This window comes from Pyricularia grisea (assembly GCF_004355905.1).
Source record: "Pyricularia grisea strain NI907 chromosome Unknown Pyricularia_grisea_NI907_Scaffold_4, whole genome shotgun sequence".
Taxonomy (NCBI): domain Eukaryota; kingdom Fungi; phylum Ascomycota; class Sordariomycetes; order Magnaporthales; family Pyriculariaceae; genus Pyricularia; species Pyricularia grisea.
Genome location: NW_022156718.1, coordinates 3,696,149 through 3,713,079, shown reverse-complemented (window position 1 = coordinate 3,713,079; position 16,931 = coordinate 3,696,149). Strand labels below are relative to the sequence as shown.

Below are 16,931 nucleotides of genomic sequence, written 5' to 3'. Positions count from 1 at the left end.
CCGTCGCCGCCGCCTAAGCCGCATATGGCATGGTTAGAGCAGCAAGACAGAGCAGAGCAGGAGCAGCAAGACAGATCGGAGCAGGAGCAGCAAGACATGAAGACTGACAAAAAGGATCGTACTCGTAAGAAGAAGCCGAAAGGTTGGGTCCGTCCCGCTGCACGTAAACAGAATTCAATCGATTGTGGAAAAAAGGATAGCAGTTGTCAGGTTATGAAAGTAAGGTAATGAAAAACCATCACTTGTGAATTACTGCTTGTATATTTCTGGCATCTTACTATATTTGCATATCACTTCCTGTGATTCACTTATTGGACTCAAGACGCTAGCTAGAGCCATTTTGCACGGATTTAGTCTTTGAATGCACTGATAGAAGAAAATGGAAGATACGGAGATAGATGACGAATGATGCATGGTTCTATCCACTAGTCGCAGTGAAAAATAAATCGAACCAATATGTTCGAAAGTGGTCAAAGCATGCATAGCGACCATAAGTTGTTTGGTTTGGTCAGATGAACGAATGTGCATGAAGTGATTGCCGTATTGGCGTTAGCCGCATTGTAATCACTGACAGCCAAAATTTAGCAGATATATGCATACCGTGGGGCTGTCCTTATTGGATCCACTTTCTCGATCAGTTTGTGATCTGTGATCCCAATATCCATCTTGTTTGCTATTAGTAGTAAAATCCTTTCTGTGGAACTCAAACTAACAGCCAACTGCTTATGCTATCTTTAGAACCCACGAGTGAGTTTGCAGAACAGGATGCTTTCAATTCAGCTTCAACTTGTGTAGATTAAGGCTGAGATACTTGTTAAAGCATAGTAAAGGGTGTCAAGGCGACGCAACCTTTTCAAATAAAATGCAAACTCAATTTTTAAGCTTTTTTTTCTCATCTTTTGTTTTTAGCCCTTAAAGCAATGACCCTCTTAGCAGTGCTGCATGTATCTCTATCTGTGTCCCGACTACCCTGGCCGTTTCGATTGCCAAGCTGTGACCTGCCGTTAGCTGCAAAGACAACGTCGGACAGACCGATAGGCTGAACCAGACTATGCGCTTCCGAGCCGTGATCGACGAGCCGCATGCCTTGTTTCCGAGAAGCGATGACGACGACCCATACAGTGAATCTGACTCGAGGAGCGAGACGCTTACTGAATTATTATGCCGGTAAGGACTACAACTATCACACCTTGGGCAAGCAATGCTTTCAATAAAAAAGAATTGTTTACGATAAAAACTGGATTCCCCAGAGAACTCCCGATTCATTAAGAGCTCGGAGGATGACTCCAGGCTGGGGACTACCACAGTTGCATAATTCACCCAATGATCCACAACGTGCGCCAAGAAGCCTAGAGTGAAGTGTGCCGGACACCGACGCCTTCGCTGCCTCGGTATATTGCTAGACAGTATGAAGATCCAAGGAGGCGAGTGGGCAAACCCCATAATAACAAAAAGTCCCCCGCGCCAGCGCTAAGCCTTGCGTGTGGACTAATGACAGGTAGCAAGGATAGGAAATCTTACTTGTGGGTTCTGTTGAGCTATTCCTATTTTGGTTTCTATTTTTGGATTCCAGATTGTGAGGAGTTCAAAGAATTTCAACTTGAGTGGCTAGATACACTAGCTCCGAGAACTCGCCCGTTTTCTTCTATGTCTCTGGTCAGAGATCTTAGTGTTTAGGAAGAAAACAGGCCAAAAAAAAAAGAAAAAAAAAACAGTTTGGATCTTGTTGTCAGCCCCGCCCCCACCCCCTTTGTATATTTCTCTACTGGGTAAGTCGGTTCGTGCTCGTTTCCTCACGCCGGGACGCAGCTTACTGATAGACATCAAAAATGCCGCAAGCGAAAAAGGAAAGCAAAAGAGGGACTCAGCTACTATGGAATCTAGCAAAAAGATCACTCCCCTGCCACCCGTACGTGTATGCGTGGGTCTTTTACCAGCTTTTTGTTTGCGGGGGTAATCAATTACCTAAATCTTTCTCTTCTTCTTCAGGCCCACACCGCTAAACAACAGAGCCAGCGCAGGGTTTTATGTACCCTCAGCACCATTGTAAATGTTCAAGGTCTATGCATCGATCGGAGATCCCGCGCTACCAGCTGTCATATATGTATAATGAGATTTTATGTGACGTCTTGGCAAACACGGTACCTCTCAAAGGTCTTCTCTCGGTTGTGGGCTTTCCCCTACTCATGCTATGTTACACTATAGCATGGGTAAGCATTAACCTTAAGCTGTATATCATCTTTGTAGGCAGATTTCAGAGACTATTGCCTAGAGGCTCCTCAGCAAAGGCCTTTTAGTTCGGGGTGTTTTTGAGTCATATCATTTCGTCTTTGAACAATGCGGCGATGCCGCCTTAACAGCCTGATCAAGTTGTCCAGGTAGTCTCCCAGATTTTGAACCACCACACACCGATCTTCTTGGCTACCTTGCGTCGACTGATTAGTTACCCCCTTTCAGGTGTTATATCGGCTATTATGCAGTGTCGGACAATTTTTGGCGTAGATCTCAGTGAAAAAAAAGAGAATGGTCTTTTCTCTTTTTCCCCACTCTGTTTTCTTTTTTTTTTTTTCGCTTACGCAAGACTTTCAAGCTTGAATATGCTTTCACGACTCGATTCCACTGGACTTTCGCCTTTGGATTCGGACTCGCCGTCTGGTCTATACAGGGTATCGGTATGTAGTAGAACCTAGCTACTGGTTCGTTTTCTGTTTCCCGGAATCGACGAACCGATCTGCTTCAACTCGCGTCGGGATTTACATGATTTTCACGCTAAAAATAATATACTCTTTTGTAGATCTTTGGTGTAGCATCATAATGGCACGTTTCTCATCTCTCAATATAAAATCGGCTTGATCTTACCACCATTTGTTTTCGAATGCCATCTTCAAATCATCAGCTCTTCAATCCTTCTTTTTGATTTCCTTGTGCTTCCTAGCTGCGCCTGCCTTGCCTTTCTCCATTGATTCCTTTCATTCTTTTTTCCTTTTTGCATTCATTCGTTAGCAATCGCTAGTCTTTTTTTCTCCCATTCCCGTTACAGCAACACGAAATCTCTCAAGATGCGCGTCAAATTCCTTGCAACCTGGGGCTTGCTTTTCAGCTCGGCTGTTGGCTCGCCTCAGCCTCAGCCGGAGCCCAAGCCCGTACCTATGCCTGTGCCTGGCAACTCGGTATCGCAGAGCTCGGAGGATTATTTGAATCCTGCGCATAAGATTGCCATTGCTGGTCTCGTTACTGGCACGTTTCTAACTGTAGCGACTCGACTGTACGACGACTATCTGAGTCGCTATGCAAACCGGGTAAGTTTGAACGGTACCTGAGAGAAACGGAAAAGCCATATTATTCCTTCAGACGGTATAAATACTAACCTTTTGCGTTTCTATTTCCAAACCAGGCTGCAACCAATGAAAAAGGCGTGCAGGCACAGCTCATAGCTTTTCAAAACTACATAGGGGAGCTGGGCAAGGCAAGGGACCCAAGAGTCGACGAGATGGCCAAGGAGTTGAACTCCAGGCTTTGGGACATTCAAAATCGCTACGGGTATAAGCTTAGAAATGCGGGGAGAACGCAGGTCGCTGGTATTTATGCGGAGCAAGGCGAGGATCTCCACCATCTGATCCAAGACCTCCGGCATTGTCTCAGTGAGGCGCAAGATTGGGATAATAATCACCCCCACGGGACAGAAAGCAGCGGCCAACAGACTTCATATTATGGATACAGCACGAGACACCAATCGTTCGTCAAAAGGGCCATCAACGACGCGAGGCAGAGCGGCATCTCTTCGGGTTCAGACTACAAGAAGAGGGATACTGGCAGCAAGACCGGCGGCATCCTCAGGCTGCGCAACCTTGCCCACAGAGCCCAGCTGCTTCACATTTTCGACATTTGAGGCGCCTCTTTGGACTATGTCGTCTTGGCTGAAATGGCTTGAGACGAGGATGAACCGGTGTTGGCAGACGAAAAGTTCCAATTTCTTTCACCTGCTTCGCTTCTTTGGCAGTTGCAGTGCCCGGAATGGGCATTTCCAAATTTCTTGTTTTTCTTTGTTCTTTTTCTTGACCGGACACATTTTTTTTTTTCAGGGGTTCCAAAAGTTGGGTTGCGAAACAAATTGAGATTTCTGGTTGCGAGTTTCTGCGTTGGGTTTTTGTGCGGCAATCGAATTTAGACATGGGGTTGCAATTGTTTTGGGGTTTTTCTGATTCTTATCCTTCCTTACCAGAACTTTTTTTCTTGCTGTTTCCCCCTGTTTTCATTTTTTTCCCCTTTCCCCTCTTTTTCCCCTTTTTGTTCTTTTTTTTTCTCATTGTTTTTGTTTCTCTCTCTGTTTCTTCTTCAACTCTGTTTTTGCTCAAATAGTCACTGCAATATAAAATGTCTTACACACTCAAAAAGGAGCATTGGTCATCGCGGTAAAAGATTATCCACAATGGAGTTACAGGAAGTCAAGTCATAGCATTAGAAGGCAATATCTAGAAGTTATGCCTTAGTAATATGGCGACCACGCCTGATCCAGGATCCCAAACTTGTCGGTATCGGGCAGGCATTCGAGCTCTGGCATATTAGAATAGGCATGTAATTAACAATAGTTGCTACTTTCTCTTTCTTCGTAAAGGATTGATCTTATATGGTCAGATATGCTGGGAACAACAGAAAGTCATCACCACACAGCTTGATGTTACTACTCATATCCTGCCCTATTCTGATGGTCAACGAACGCACAAATATCAATGAATGGAAAATCAGTCCATGTAGATACTGCAAAGCAAAGTTGCCCGAAACAGACGCTCGGAGTTGGAGGCACCAGAAGTGCTGAGTAGGACTGGTCGAACTGACTCAAGGAACGGTGCACAACGCTGGGGGTTCCGTGTATAATGTGTTCCGAAGCGCCACGTATCTCTTATGTCACCAGGGTGGTAGTTTTCGCTACCGTGAGGCGATTATCTGTTGGCTTGGTGTTACGTTGTCAACCATGGACCATGATGAATTTTTATATACACGTTAATACCTGTAACCTACCAAGCCATGTCCTCTCTAAGGACAATAGTGTCTGTACGGCAAACCGCCGGCCTCCACCACCATCAATCACTTACAACAAATAGAAAACCAAAGAAAACCTCTTCGGCCTCATTTGAATAGCTTCGCATGTTTGTTCTTGCACTGCTTTCACTGCCGGTAACGAGGTGACTAGTCCGTCTAAGAGGTACCAGCCGTAACTGTAAACGGCCCTAGACAATCGGGAGCTAACAACCATCGTGGGGAATTTTCTATCCCTCGATATAGACAGGCCAGGTCGTGGTATTAGTGGGGCGAATCGGTCAGGCTGAGTGGCAAATTACTGCTACTGTTAGTCTACTGTTCTCGAACAAGATTGCTGCGGAGTAGCCCGAGGGTCGCTATTTGTCTCTTTCAGTGGATGAAATTAAAATGACACCCAAGGAAACATGTCGCGGTACAATGCCCAAATGAGGGTTTGGTGATAGCTTCCTAATGGAGTCAAGCCCGCCTTGGCTATGCAGCTTAAGCGATCCAACACTTGGCATCGTACAACACGAACGAGGAGAGTACAAAATCTCCACTGTCACAAGGTTCTTGGCAACTCATCCTACACAAGATAAGCTTTTACGCATAAATACCCTGCTTGGCTCCTCTTGTTGATCAATGTACTTGCATGTTCATTTGGTTAGCATTCCTAGTTCTGGTGAAGACCGAGGCTGATATTGATTGATTGATATTGAATTTTGCCTCCCGTGCTACCTTCTCAGTCAAGCCAGCAACATCACCAATTAGCAGCACATCATGAGATACAGCGAGATCCTCTTGGTTCTGCCTAGTGCAGTGGCAGCAATCCATAACGCTCTGCCAGCAGTCCCAGAGCCACACCTCGCTGCGCGCCAACAAGCCACCATGACCACAACAACCAAAGCCGACGAAGCCCAGATTTCCAGTTGTGCATCGGCGTATTCGGCTCGATCTTCCGTCATACCCTCGCTCGAGTCAGAACAACCGGCCCCGCTCACATCGTACTGGTCCGAGGTATACCGGTCAGCCACGGACGAATGTGGCTCAAATATTGCCATCCAGACAGCCGCGCCCATGTCGGCGTCGCTGAGCTCGCTCCAGGATGCTTGGGAGTCGAGCGTGGGGTCCTATCTCCTCGAGATTGGCTACTACGAGCCGCCGCCCGGGTGCGATGCCGTGTACGAAAGCATCATGTTTTCGCAGCGGTCAAATGACGCCTCCGCCCGTGCGACGTGCATGAGCGCATACTCATCAAGTACTGCCGCCGCCGCCGCCTCGAGAACGCCGGCTGCATCCTCGGCTGTCACGACGACTGCTTCAGCAGAGACGCCAGCCAACACGGGCGCTGCAGGCAGGAGTGGTGTTTCTACCAGCCTCGCCCTTGGCGCCATGACTGTTCTTGGGTATTTTGGACTGATGTGAATGTGGAGGAAAGGGCTCAGTCCACGTTAATAGCTTTAAGTTGATGAACTGCAGTTGTGAAGATGGATGTGTCTCGAACACGCAAGCCACCTTTCAGCTCTATTGGAACGAGGATGCCAGCATAATGAGTACCACGCTCAAAAGCACGTAGAGACATAAGCCGCCCTCCTTGTTGATGGAAAGGTTCTCAGCTTGTCCATGTTAATGTACATAGGGAATGACTGGATGCTCTATCCCTCAATAATGAAGACTTTGGCACCTGAGCCATTTCCCCAACCCGAGATTCTTGAGCTTTCTTGTACCTCTTATCCTGCCAACTAAATTGAGGAAAGCGACGAGGACAAGTTGGATTTATGGTTATGTGTTAGGAGTCTGTTGGTTTAGTTTTAGTAGCGAGCATGAACGCACCGATTCTTCTGGTGCGTTCGCGCTCTGAATTCAGGCTCTCTTGGCGTTCATCTCGATAAATTTACGGCCCTCTGATTACTTCCCTCGTGTCATCGATATAGCAGTACGGTGCGAAGCTATCGGGATCGTTCGTTGACTCTTGATCCTTAATATATTGGAAATCGCTCCGCACCTGAACACAGCCCAACCGCCCATCAACCTACACGTGTGGGATCAAGGTCTTCCGGCCGCTAATATGCCCAATCTAATACGAGAATGCGTCGAAGTTTCTCGATCCACTAGTATCTTGGGTGTTGGAAGTGGGATTTAGGAGAACATAGTAGTAGCAGTCAAGCCTGAGCTGCATTCAAATCATACTGCCTTTCCGAGCGGCAACTGTCTTTAAAAAGGCAATATGGGATAATAAAATCACGCAAATTGACTAGGCCCGTAGGTCCTATGTATTTGGAGAATTGGATGGGTTAAAAGCGGGATGGAAAGGCCTAGACACTCTGATTCCTTGCCAAAACAGAATTTCACACGTCTGTACGAGCCCAATTGTCGGCAGGACGGGCGTTTCGACCAAGGGCTACAAACAATGCAATACATACAAAAACAAAATTGGAGCTTTTAGGCTCTCCAGAGGGAAATTCTGCCACCTTGGGCAGGTGGTATGGATTTGACATGTAGCCCAAAGGGTCGAGATGTCGCCCGGGACGTGGTCTGCGTGTCCCGTGATGCCATGGACGCCCGGAGCAGCATTCAAGTTTACTTTCAAGATAACATTACAGTGGCTTTAATGAAAAGTTTCATGGAGAAAATAGATTTGGACTTTCAATACTTCAAACAAGCCCACGCTCCCTCCAGCTCGGCCAGCATCCGCTGCGCCTCCCCAAAACCCGTCTGCTCAATCAGCTGCTTCAGCCTAGAGCGAACAGTAGCTACGTCCTCCCTGACCGTCACAAAGAGGCCAATTACAAAGAGTGGCCACGTGCCAAGGTAAGAGCCAATTAGGCTTTCGCAGCGCTCCGGGTTGCGCAGGGCATCCAGCGCGGCGCGCACCTGCCACGACGATGACAGACTGGTTGGTGGCGTTGGCATCGGGTCGTCAAGCGAGAATAGGTCTAGAAGGAGGGAGGTTCCTAGAACGTAAAAGAAGAGGGCTTGTTCGGCAAAGTCACTAGCGCTAGGCGGCGGCGTCGGCGTGAAAGGCGGTGATGATGATGACTCGACCTGCTCCGGGGTGGACCGGGGGTAGTACCTGCTGGCGGTGATTTGCGCTATTTGCTCCCAGTGCTGGACCTGTTTTCGGAGCTGAGCGATGTGCTGCGGGGAGTGATTGTTGCTACTGTTCACATGCATGTTGCCCCTGATCTTGTCATCGTCGTAATGATTACTATCATCATCCTCATCACCCATGCCACCAACCCCACGAGCGCTGCTCCTTCGGGATGATCGAAGCTCCACGACAGAAGCAACAAGCCCATAGAGCTCGAGCGGGAGTCCAAGGACGGGGCTCTGGACGCCGTGGGCCACGCTGGAGAGCCACGAGTTGTTCGCGGTGGTGCTGCCGTCCTGGCACTCGGAGAGAAACTCGGGGTCGACATGGAAATCTGGGTCCAGGGGCCGCCGGATGGCCAGGTAGAGAGCCTGGTAGAGGACGCTCTCGATGGTTACACGGTTCCAGTGCGGTGCGGAGCCTGTACTGACGCATAGCCTGCCCCACCGAACGAGGTTCACGGCGCCGGCGACATGCTTTCTTGCGTCAAGCTCTGGGTCTAGGCTCCAGAGCTGGGATTTGGGGGGTTTTTGTTTTTAGAAAAGTCAGCTTATGAGCGTGGAAAAGGAGGATACAGAAACCCAAGAGACAAAGAAAACTCACATCGTGAATGTAGAGCCACATGACCGTCGTTAGGATGGCGTCAGTAGGGCCGGTGCGTGATTTCTCGAGGATACGGAGCCCGTCGGCGCAATGTGTCACGGCATCGGCATAATAGTGCAGGGCTATCTTCTGGTAGCTACGGTCTTTGGAGAGGGCAGAGATGCTGGCAGCGCTCGCGGCGAGCACTGCACTCCTGACGCTCGACGACTCTCCCATCATGCGAACGACTCCATCGTGGAAATCTGTCAGGTCCCCCGGGTCCGCGGTGGGTAGGGTGAGGATATCGAAGTAAAAGGCGCCACTGTGATGCCGCATGAGCTCCAGCTCGATCTCCTCCGACACCCCGAGCCCTGCTGCAGGACTGGTGGTGATGGTGGTATTATTGCCAAGTTGCTTGCCAGGCGAACGCCCTGCTTTCAGGGTCAAAGTGGACAATGACGACGACAGGTGGCCTGCGAGCTCGGCGTCCTTGTCCTCTCGTGCATTCCCGCGACGTGGTACGGCCCGGTTCTGGCGGTGCCTGCCGTCGACCAAGTCGAACTCGGGGCCCGGCCAGACGCAGTCGCGGACCGCGGCGGCGGCGCAGTTGCGGCACTTCGGTTTCTCCTCACCGCATTTGACGCGTCGTTTCCTGCCTGCTCCGGTCCAGGTGAGCCAGCTATCAAGATCAGCTGCCAGAAGTGGAGTGGGACGAACAGACAAATCACCGGGATGGAGTTGAACCTACAAGTCAGGCACCCAGACCTGGTGCGCAGCCGAGCCTTTGACAAGGCCGCAGAATTGCTGCCACTCATGTTTTTGTGTATGTTGTTGGGCTACGCGATCGATTAAACGGATAGTCCTGTTGGCTGGAGCGTGTGGGCGGAGCCAGTCAAAGGAAGACGATGCGGAGCAATGGTGGGGTGGGTAGAGGGGGTTGGAAAGTGGTGATGTTTTTCAAGGCGCCAAGGCGCAGTAGTGTAGGGCTGGTCCTTTCAGGGATGCCGTTGCCACAGTCGAAGCCCGGAAAGAAGTTCTCTTCCCTGTCTTTCAGTGGATAGAGGCCGCTAATTCTAGACTAGACTAGACTAGTTCTAGAATTACACTTGAGCAGCTACTGCAGGCTTGTGTATGCACTTGTTCCATCGTTCGAACCCTTGACTCCACTGCCACGCTCCAGACTGGTCCAATTTCAACCGAGGCCGAGGTTTCAGTGTAACCGATATCGCTGTTCAATGTACACCTGCATCAATCAGTATTGATGCACCTGGGCAGACTGTCTACCGTGACCGCATGTCGCCAGAATCTTGGTCGCTCCCATGTATTTATGTACCTCCACTGTATTCCAGGATAAGGTGTACCTGGACATTTGCAGCTCTCTGGTCCTACGCCACTCTGCCACCTTGTTCTAGACCTAGCCCCCATTACATCCTCCAGCACAGCCGCTACCGCTAGCAATGTCTCATCTTGGTATTGCTTTCCAGCCAGCTGCAGTGCTATCGGGGCTCCAAAAAAAGGTCTCCGGGTATGTCTAATGCTAATCAAACCAGTTTAGCGCTCATTTCATTTGTCATCTATGCAAAAAAGAAAAAAAAGAAGAAAAAAAAGAAAGATTTACAGCAAACTGGACAGTAGTAAGGAAGCGACATACACTTTTGATAATCAACCTCATCAATAACCGACTCAGGGTACACCCATCCTTGACCACGTCCACCACCTGATCGACGCTCACGCCCGTCTGGAAATTGAGGGCCTGACTGTCGAGCAAGTTCTACAGCGCCTTATAGATGATATGCTACGCCGATAGGGGACGGGGACAGGACCCGTCTAAACATGCGTCTTTATTCTCTTCCAGACTCAAGAGATTGACAAGCTTCCATAGGGTCGGTATCAGCAGACGCCAACAATCTAGAGAGGTGAGAAGATAATAAACGAAAAACGACTAGGTTAATGCCGACGGATTATACAGCATAGTCTTGCGACATGTTATGACTTTGTTTTCTCTTTTGGAGTGCTGCCAACTGGGGACGTACATCGTTCTCAAACTCTTGACTCCTGTGGTATTGGTTCACTCCAGCTTTTTCCACCGCCAAACAAAATGCTCTTTTGGTATCTATAAAGGTATGAGAACTTGTTTAATTCAAATCTTTGTCGGCTTAGTATTCGTTTCCGTGACTCCGATATCTCCCCAGCCTCCATCTCATGACGATCCGCTTGCGGATTATTTACGATTTGTGCCGGATAAATAACCACAGCCAGAAAAATAGGGATGCTAAGAAGATCTCAAGATTGCTATAGAGATTCTGAACGAAGTTAATCCGGAGACAGGGGAAGAAGAATCTAAAGAAATAAAAGCTGCCTCAAGTGCCGGTGAACACCTAGGTAATGGAAGCAGAGTTGGTGCGTAGTCAGCCTCAGCTTGCTTCAAGCCATAGCCAGGTTTTTTTTTGCCTAAACGGGAAGACCGATGGCAAAGAAAGGACTTTGTGGCGTGGAAATATCAGCCGGACTATCGTCTAAACATTCACCTCAATTCCGTGAAGAAAGGAAACTGCCCATTCATGCGAATGAATGTGTGCCTGTGCCTCAAGCATTTTTCCAGAGTAACCACCCATGGCACCGGTGGATGCATAATGTACTGTTGACCATTGCATTTGGTTACAGTGTGGCCTACTACAGCTGTCGGATATTCATCCCTGCACCTAACCCTTAAGAATGCGACGACCGCCGCGACCCGAGAACTCTGTCTTTGAACTATTGATGATTCCTCGACAAATTAAGGAGCAAATATGCCCCCGTTGGCAAAAGTTCTCTGTTGGTTGAAGTCTTTTTTTACAGCCCCACGGGGCATATTCAATAGCTCATCCTAAAGACTGGGTAGACATTTTTCTTTTTTCTTTCTTTTTCTTTTGCTCTTCCAGCTTTATCCTGCTGTATAAATCACGGCAGAAAGTATGGCAATTGTTCGTCAACAATTCATATCTGGCATGCATGCAGCTGTTGCACCATTGGTCGCCTAGAAAGGTTCAAACGAAGTCAACGTTAGCAAGATTGTCAAGGTTGAAAAAGAAAACACCGTTTGTTGGCCAAGGAAGTGGAATTTATGGAAACTATGAGGTAGTAGTACATACCAATTTCTTGAATTTGTTCATAGGTAAGATCCTTAGTCAAGCCTGCCCATTTGTGTTTGTTCGGCGTTCCTAGTTCGAAATCGGTGTCCGCTTTCTCACTATAATAAGTATTGGCCTTCCAAGGTCTGTTTCGCGATTGTTGGCGATTTTTGCCACATGTGTTGATCCGGTATTTAACATTGGGAGCCATATGAAACGCATTCCCGACAAAGTCGCAATTATCGGGTCCAAAGCAACTGACGCGGCCGTTTATCAGCCGCATATGGTAATCGTGCGGGATCCAACTATTTTTGCCCTGAATCTCGTAAATGGCATAAGATTGTCTCCCAGTCAGATCCAGATCAACACCTGCATTTTCGGCGAGGGCTTTAACGATTCTGAAGTTTTCAGTATGTCCGGCAGCCGCAAAATGAGTGAAGAACAGCAAGATTACCAAAAACAGGGGAATCATGATGATATTTTCTCGAAAAGTAGATCGGCGGGATTCATTACTTATTATGACAAGAGAGTAAGTGTGTCGGCAGGTTAGATACAAGAATAAAAATTACGACCGAAACAACATGTGAAGGTCGAGTCTAAGGGTGAAAAAGACTTTTGCCATTCTCAGGTCGGTAGATTTGAGAGAGATTTTAAATTAGTTTTCAAAAAGAAGTTATTTACGCCCTTTAAATACCACCCAAAAGTTATATTTAGTAGGCAATTCATCAATTGGTATTTTTGTATATTGTTATACATGAATATCCACGCATAAGATCACATTTTATTGGCCCCCACTTAGCTCCTTATGATCTTCGCACTTATTTATGCAAAGGCTAAGTGAAATATTGTTAATTATAAAAATCTTCTACTGATCAAGGATGGTCGCAACTACTGTGGTTGGTTTAAAAAGCTGCTTTGCACCGAATGGAACTCCTATTTTGGAATTGCGATACGGGTTAATTCATCCTATTTGTTGCCCTGACGAAGCTTTTATGACATCTGCTTATGGCGACAGCCGTGCGGCCGGCGGAGCCTCGGATCAATACAAGAAGAAGAAGAAAGTGAAGGAGCGCTTGTATTAGATTCAGAGGAAGTATACCTTTACATTATGTGTGACTTGGACTGATACCAAGGAACCTCTTATTGGTCAATGAACCTCCTGCTTAGAAGAGATCCTTGGACTCATTATCGTTGAGATCAATAAATAATGAATTCTACGTGATTCAACTTTTCAGTCTATATGAGCACAAACAGTTCCCTGCTTCTGTGTAGCTTCTCTGAGGATTATTGTCACGTCGACGTGGCCCGGGAATGTGCAAGATTTTCCCAGGTCACTTAGGCCTAATCCATGAACAAAGGCCATTTCAACGTTTATTTGATCCGAACAAACGGATCCGGGCAAAGCATGAGGTTACTATAGATGGTCCCAATGTTCAAGATAATATTGGTCCTTGATACAGGATTCTGTGCTTATCAGAGGCGCCGAGACTCATCGCAACGCCAATCGTGTGTGGGTTCAACACTGTCGCAATCGACCAAGTTCCAAATTCTTGGAGATAGTGCCTGGAACAATCGCTGCGTCTTGACCCTTGCAACATACAGCCGATGCGTGTCGACAGCTCGAGCCGGAGGCGCACGACTCTGCTGTAACTTGGCCTTCGTCGAGGAACTTGCCGAGGCGCTGCCGTATTCTGCCTTGTACGAGGGGGAGCCGCTACATCTTTTGAATCCCGTTCGAGATCCTGCTAAGCAGCTTTAAGCAGCTTTGGCCAGACTCATGGCCCCATTCTCCTTGAAAGCAGGTGCTTTAGGATGCGTCTGGGATCCCTGTCACATCCGCTGGGCGATCGACCCTGGGTACCGTTGTTGAAATAACACGACTAATCAATCGCATAAGGGGGGATCTGCTTTCAGACACAAATAGTAGGAGCGGGCTCGAGTCAGTGAGTTAACGGTCATATCCGGGTCTTGGGCACGACGAGGAAACCGACAATTCCCGGCCCCGGATCCATGATGCACGAGGTGCGTAAAGCCTTCAATGTTGGAAACTTCTTTTTTTTTGGACGAATGTATTCTACAACTTGTAGTTGTACGATATACCAATTAAAATATCCTGTCAAGAATACGACTGCATATCTATCCCGTAATTCATGGAGTCCCACCAAGAGATACGTGCCCAATGGTTGAGCTTTGAGTTGCGAGTGTTTCATGCCATCAGTAGATTGTAGTGCTCATGTCGTTGCGTAGACTTGGTGGATGTATCGACCGCCTTGTGGTTGTCGAGTTCCCATCGGATCCCATACGGAAACTACCGAGGATTCTCTGGATTGACAAAGGCCATTCTGATGGCGAGCCTGTCATTGCTTCGAGGCTAGCACTGTGGTATCGAAATCGTCCTCTACCCAATCGTAGTGGCGGCAAGTTGCAACGGACAGGCCATGGGATGGGACCCAGTGTAGATTATATCGAGGGAAAGCTGATCGTGGGGCGGAACCCCAACACGGCAGAAATCGATGAGAGACTGGCCATAAACCAAAGATGCATTTTACGTTCACATGCACCCGTGAGAACGAAGAAGAGATTAATATTAAATGCTTGAACGTGACGTGCAAAACTGCCAGATATGACCCAAAGAAATTTTGACTGAATGAGCCATATTTCCCGAGCAAATGACGCGCGGCTTAACGACCAGGGCTGGGAACATTTTGACGTTATTTACGAAGGGTTTGGGTATATTCACAATATCGGTATATACCTAACCACCATGTGGATACCTTTACAGTACTAATAATCATCGGCACACAACTATTAGCCACAAGCCCAGAAGTCAATTGGGTTACCACGTACTTGCCACTCGCTTGAGAAGGTTTTCTTTTGTTTTTTTCAACACGGTCGCAACGGCAATTACATTGCATTATTTTTGCACGATTGTTCGTACCACTTTTCGCACCACCTTTCCTGTTACCCCATGTACTTTAAGGCGGGCCCGCATGCAAATAATATGGCGCGCTACGCGCGCAAGCCTATTTTTGCGCAAAAAGGCGCCGGCGTAACGCTTAAAAACGGCGGTATAACCATTTTTGAGAGGCCGATGTGGGTATGTTTTTGGAAGGCCGAACTCGAAAGCATCATTCATTTGAGGGATGTGGGCGTTTTTTGTTTACTCTGCTTTCCCATCGTCGTCATGCCAAAGATCACCACAATTTCTTTGGTAGTCTAACATAGTACGTAGTCGGGAGCTCCCGCTGGCTCCACCTCCTTTTCTCGTCCCTGAACTAGAGCGACCGCGTCTTTTTTTTTTCTTATCTCGTATTACGCAAGCTCTGGCAAATTACAATCAAAGTCTAGATCCCGCCATAGCGCCAAACAATCAAAATAGCTTTTAGACTGACGACGATTGCCGCGCCGTTGCCCCTTGCATCTCAGCCCTACACTGTTATAAATAAGGCAGCCTCTAAGGTCTTGGCAACTTGATTTCTCTCAGCTTCAGTTCCGATCATCTCATCGATTTGATACAAAGCCAGCAGTAAAGTCATCGAGCCAATACCAGCCTAGACTTAATAATCAGCAACAATGCGCTCAGCCGTACTCATTTTCGCCGCCGTCGCCGTCCGAGCTCTGGATAATTCCACCTTGGGAATCAGCCAGGATGCCACATGTGGAAGTAGCGTGATGCTGACATGCCAGGGCTCAGCCTTTGGCGACTGCTGTTCTAAAAATGGCTACTGCGGCTCGGTAAGGACACACATATAAATGCATACCGTTCAGTCAGCTAACAGCAGCTTCACAGGCCTATGACTATTGCGGAAAGGGCTGCCAGTCAGGCTTCGGCTCCTGCGGCTTCAACTCGACAGTGACAAACTCCACCTCGCCCTCGTCCCAGCAGGTCAGCCTCGACGGGACCTGTGGAAACGGCATCACCTGCCTGGGCTCAAGTTTCGGCGACTGCTGTTCGCCCAGCGGCTGGTGCGGCAGCTCCGACGACTACTGCGGTTCCGGCTGCCAGCCCGACTCTGGCATGTGCGGCGGCGCCATGATCGGCAACACCACCGCAACCACCCCGCCTCCCGCGCCCACCTCGGCACCCTTCTCAAACTCAACCATCATCGCCAACACCACCACCGTCCAGGAGACCTGCTCCGCCGGCGCCTGCACCGTGTCGCGTGGCTCCATCCTCTCGGGCGACATCTACTCGGCGTGTGGCGGCACCCTCGCGGTCAATGGCTCGTGCCTCTGCGTCCTGCCCAAGGGGTCGGCGGCAAGCGAGGGCGCGAATGGAACCTGTGCGACCTGCATTCCGACCGGCAAATTTTGCTACACCAGTAAGCAGTGTTGTGGTGACAAGAAGTGCGTTCCTGTGATCCCCAGGGCCAGGTCGGGAACGTGCAAATAAGTATGTGCGATAGGATATGAAGGGGTAAGGAAGGCTGGACTCATTTTGTTCAAACATAGACCGGGAGGTTTGTGGAGCGTTCATGCATGTAGCATTGGGGTGTGAGAACTAAATTAACTCTATTTTCTATGTATAATCAGGCTTCGTATCATTAAACCTGGGATTATAGAGGCAGACAAGCCCGAGTAGTGATGGTAGTGTTTTGACACATAAATATACTATTGTTTACAATTCACTGGAAAGGGAAAATTAGAGAAGAGAAGGAAACAGGTCACACCGAAGAAAGCGAAACTGAAAACTGCATGTAGCTGAGGGCTTGACTGATTCCAAGTAAGGAAAGGAGAAGAATCTTCAACGATTCAAAAATAAACTATTCAGACTAGCAACAACCGTCAGCTTTGTCCTGTGTTGATATGTTTACATCTTCGTGCTGGTCTTCATCAACGCCCAATTTTCCGCGCCAGTGTATATACGCATGCCACAAAGAATTAAAGAAACACCCTAGAAAGACTTTGCAACTCCGCTGAGCTCTGAATCCACTTCTTATGTCATATATAAGTACAGTAGGCTCGATGGGGGAAGGGATTTTTCATACATTTTTAACGACTTAAAAACAAATACAAAACTAAACTGCAAAGAAAAGACAAATGAAAAGATACAATATCAGCGAAAGTAAAGGTTAACCAAGCACTTTTTTCCAACTTTCCACAAAGCGTTTCCTTTCGACCGCACTGGT

The 16,931-nt window shown here is 48.1% G+C and overlaps 5 protein-coding genes across 5 annotated transcripts; 3 read left to right on the top strand and 2 right to left on the bottom strand.

Annotated features, from left to right (window-relative positions):
- Positions 1 to 3,059: 3,059 nt before the first annotated feature.
- On the top strand, positions 3,060 to 3,889 carry PgNI_07792 (uncharacterized protein; the record flags this gene model as incomplete). The annotated part of the gene is made up of 2 exons (XM_031127800.1): positions 3,060 to 3,299; positions 3,395 to 3,889. 2 exons carry the CDS (start codon positions 3,060 to 3,062, stop codon positions 3,887 to 3,889), a joined length of 735 nt encoding a protein of 244 aa, XP_030981249.1.
- Positions 3,890 to 5,799: 1,910 nt separating this feature from the next.
- PgNI_07791 (uncharacterized protein) lies at positions 5,800 to 6,444 on the top strand (the record flags this gene model as incomplete). The annotated part of the gene is made up of 1 exon (XM_031127799.1): positions 5,800 to 6,444. The coding sequence occupies one exon, from the start codon at positions 5,800 to 5,802 to the stop codon at positions 6,442 to 6,444; it is 645 nt and encodes a 214-aa protein (XP_030981258.1).
- Positions 6,445 to 7,665: 1,221 nt separating this feature from the next.
- PgNI_07790 (uncharacterized protein) lies at positions 7,666 to 9,507 on the bottom strand (the record flags this gene model as incomplete). Its single annotated transcript, XM_031127798.1, has 3 exons — positions 7,666 to 8,622; positions 8,714 to 9,384; positions 9,441 to 9,507. The coding sequence occupies 3 exons, from the start codon at positions 9,505 to 9,507 to the stop codon at positions 7,666 to 7,668; spliced, it is 1,695 nt and encodes a 564-aa protein (XP_030981254.1).
- A 2,153-nt stretch (positions 9,508 to 11,660) lies between these two features.
- Positions 11,661 to 12,274, bottom strand: PgNI_07789 (uncharacterized protein; the record flags this gene model as incomplete). The annotated part of the gene is made up of 2 exons (XM_031127797.1): positions 11,661 to 11,689; positions 11,824 to 12,274. The coding sequence occupies 2 exons, from the start codon at positions 12,272 to 12,274 to the stop codon at positions 11,661 to 11,663; spliced, it is 480 nt and encodes a 159-aa protein (XP_030981177.1).
- Positions 12,275 to 15,375: 3,101 nt separating this feature from the next.
- On the top strand, positions 15,376 to 16,195 carry PgNI_07788 (uncharacterized protein; the record flags this gene model as incomplete). The annotated part of the gene is made up of 2 exons (XM_031127796.1): positions 15,376 to 15,537; positions 15,593 to 16,195. 2 exons carry the CDS (start codon positions 15,376 to 15,378, stop codon positions 16,193 to 16,195), a joined length of 765 nt encoding a protein of 254 aa, XP_030981178.1.
- Between the last annotated feature and the right edge of the window lie 736 nt (positions 16,196 to 16,931).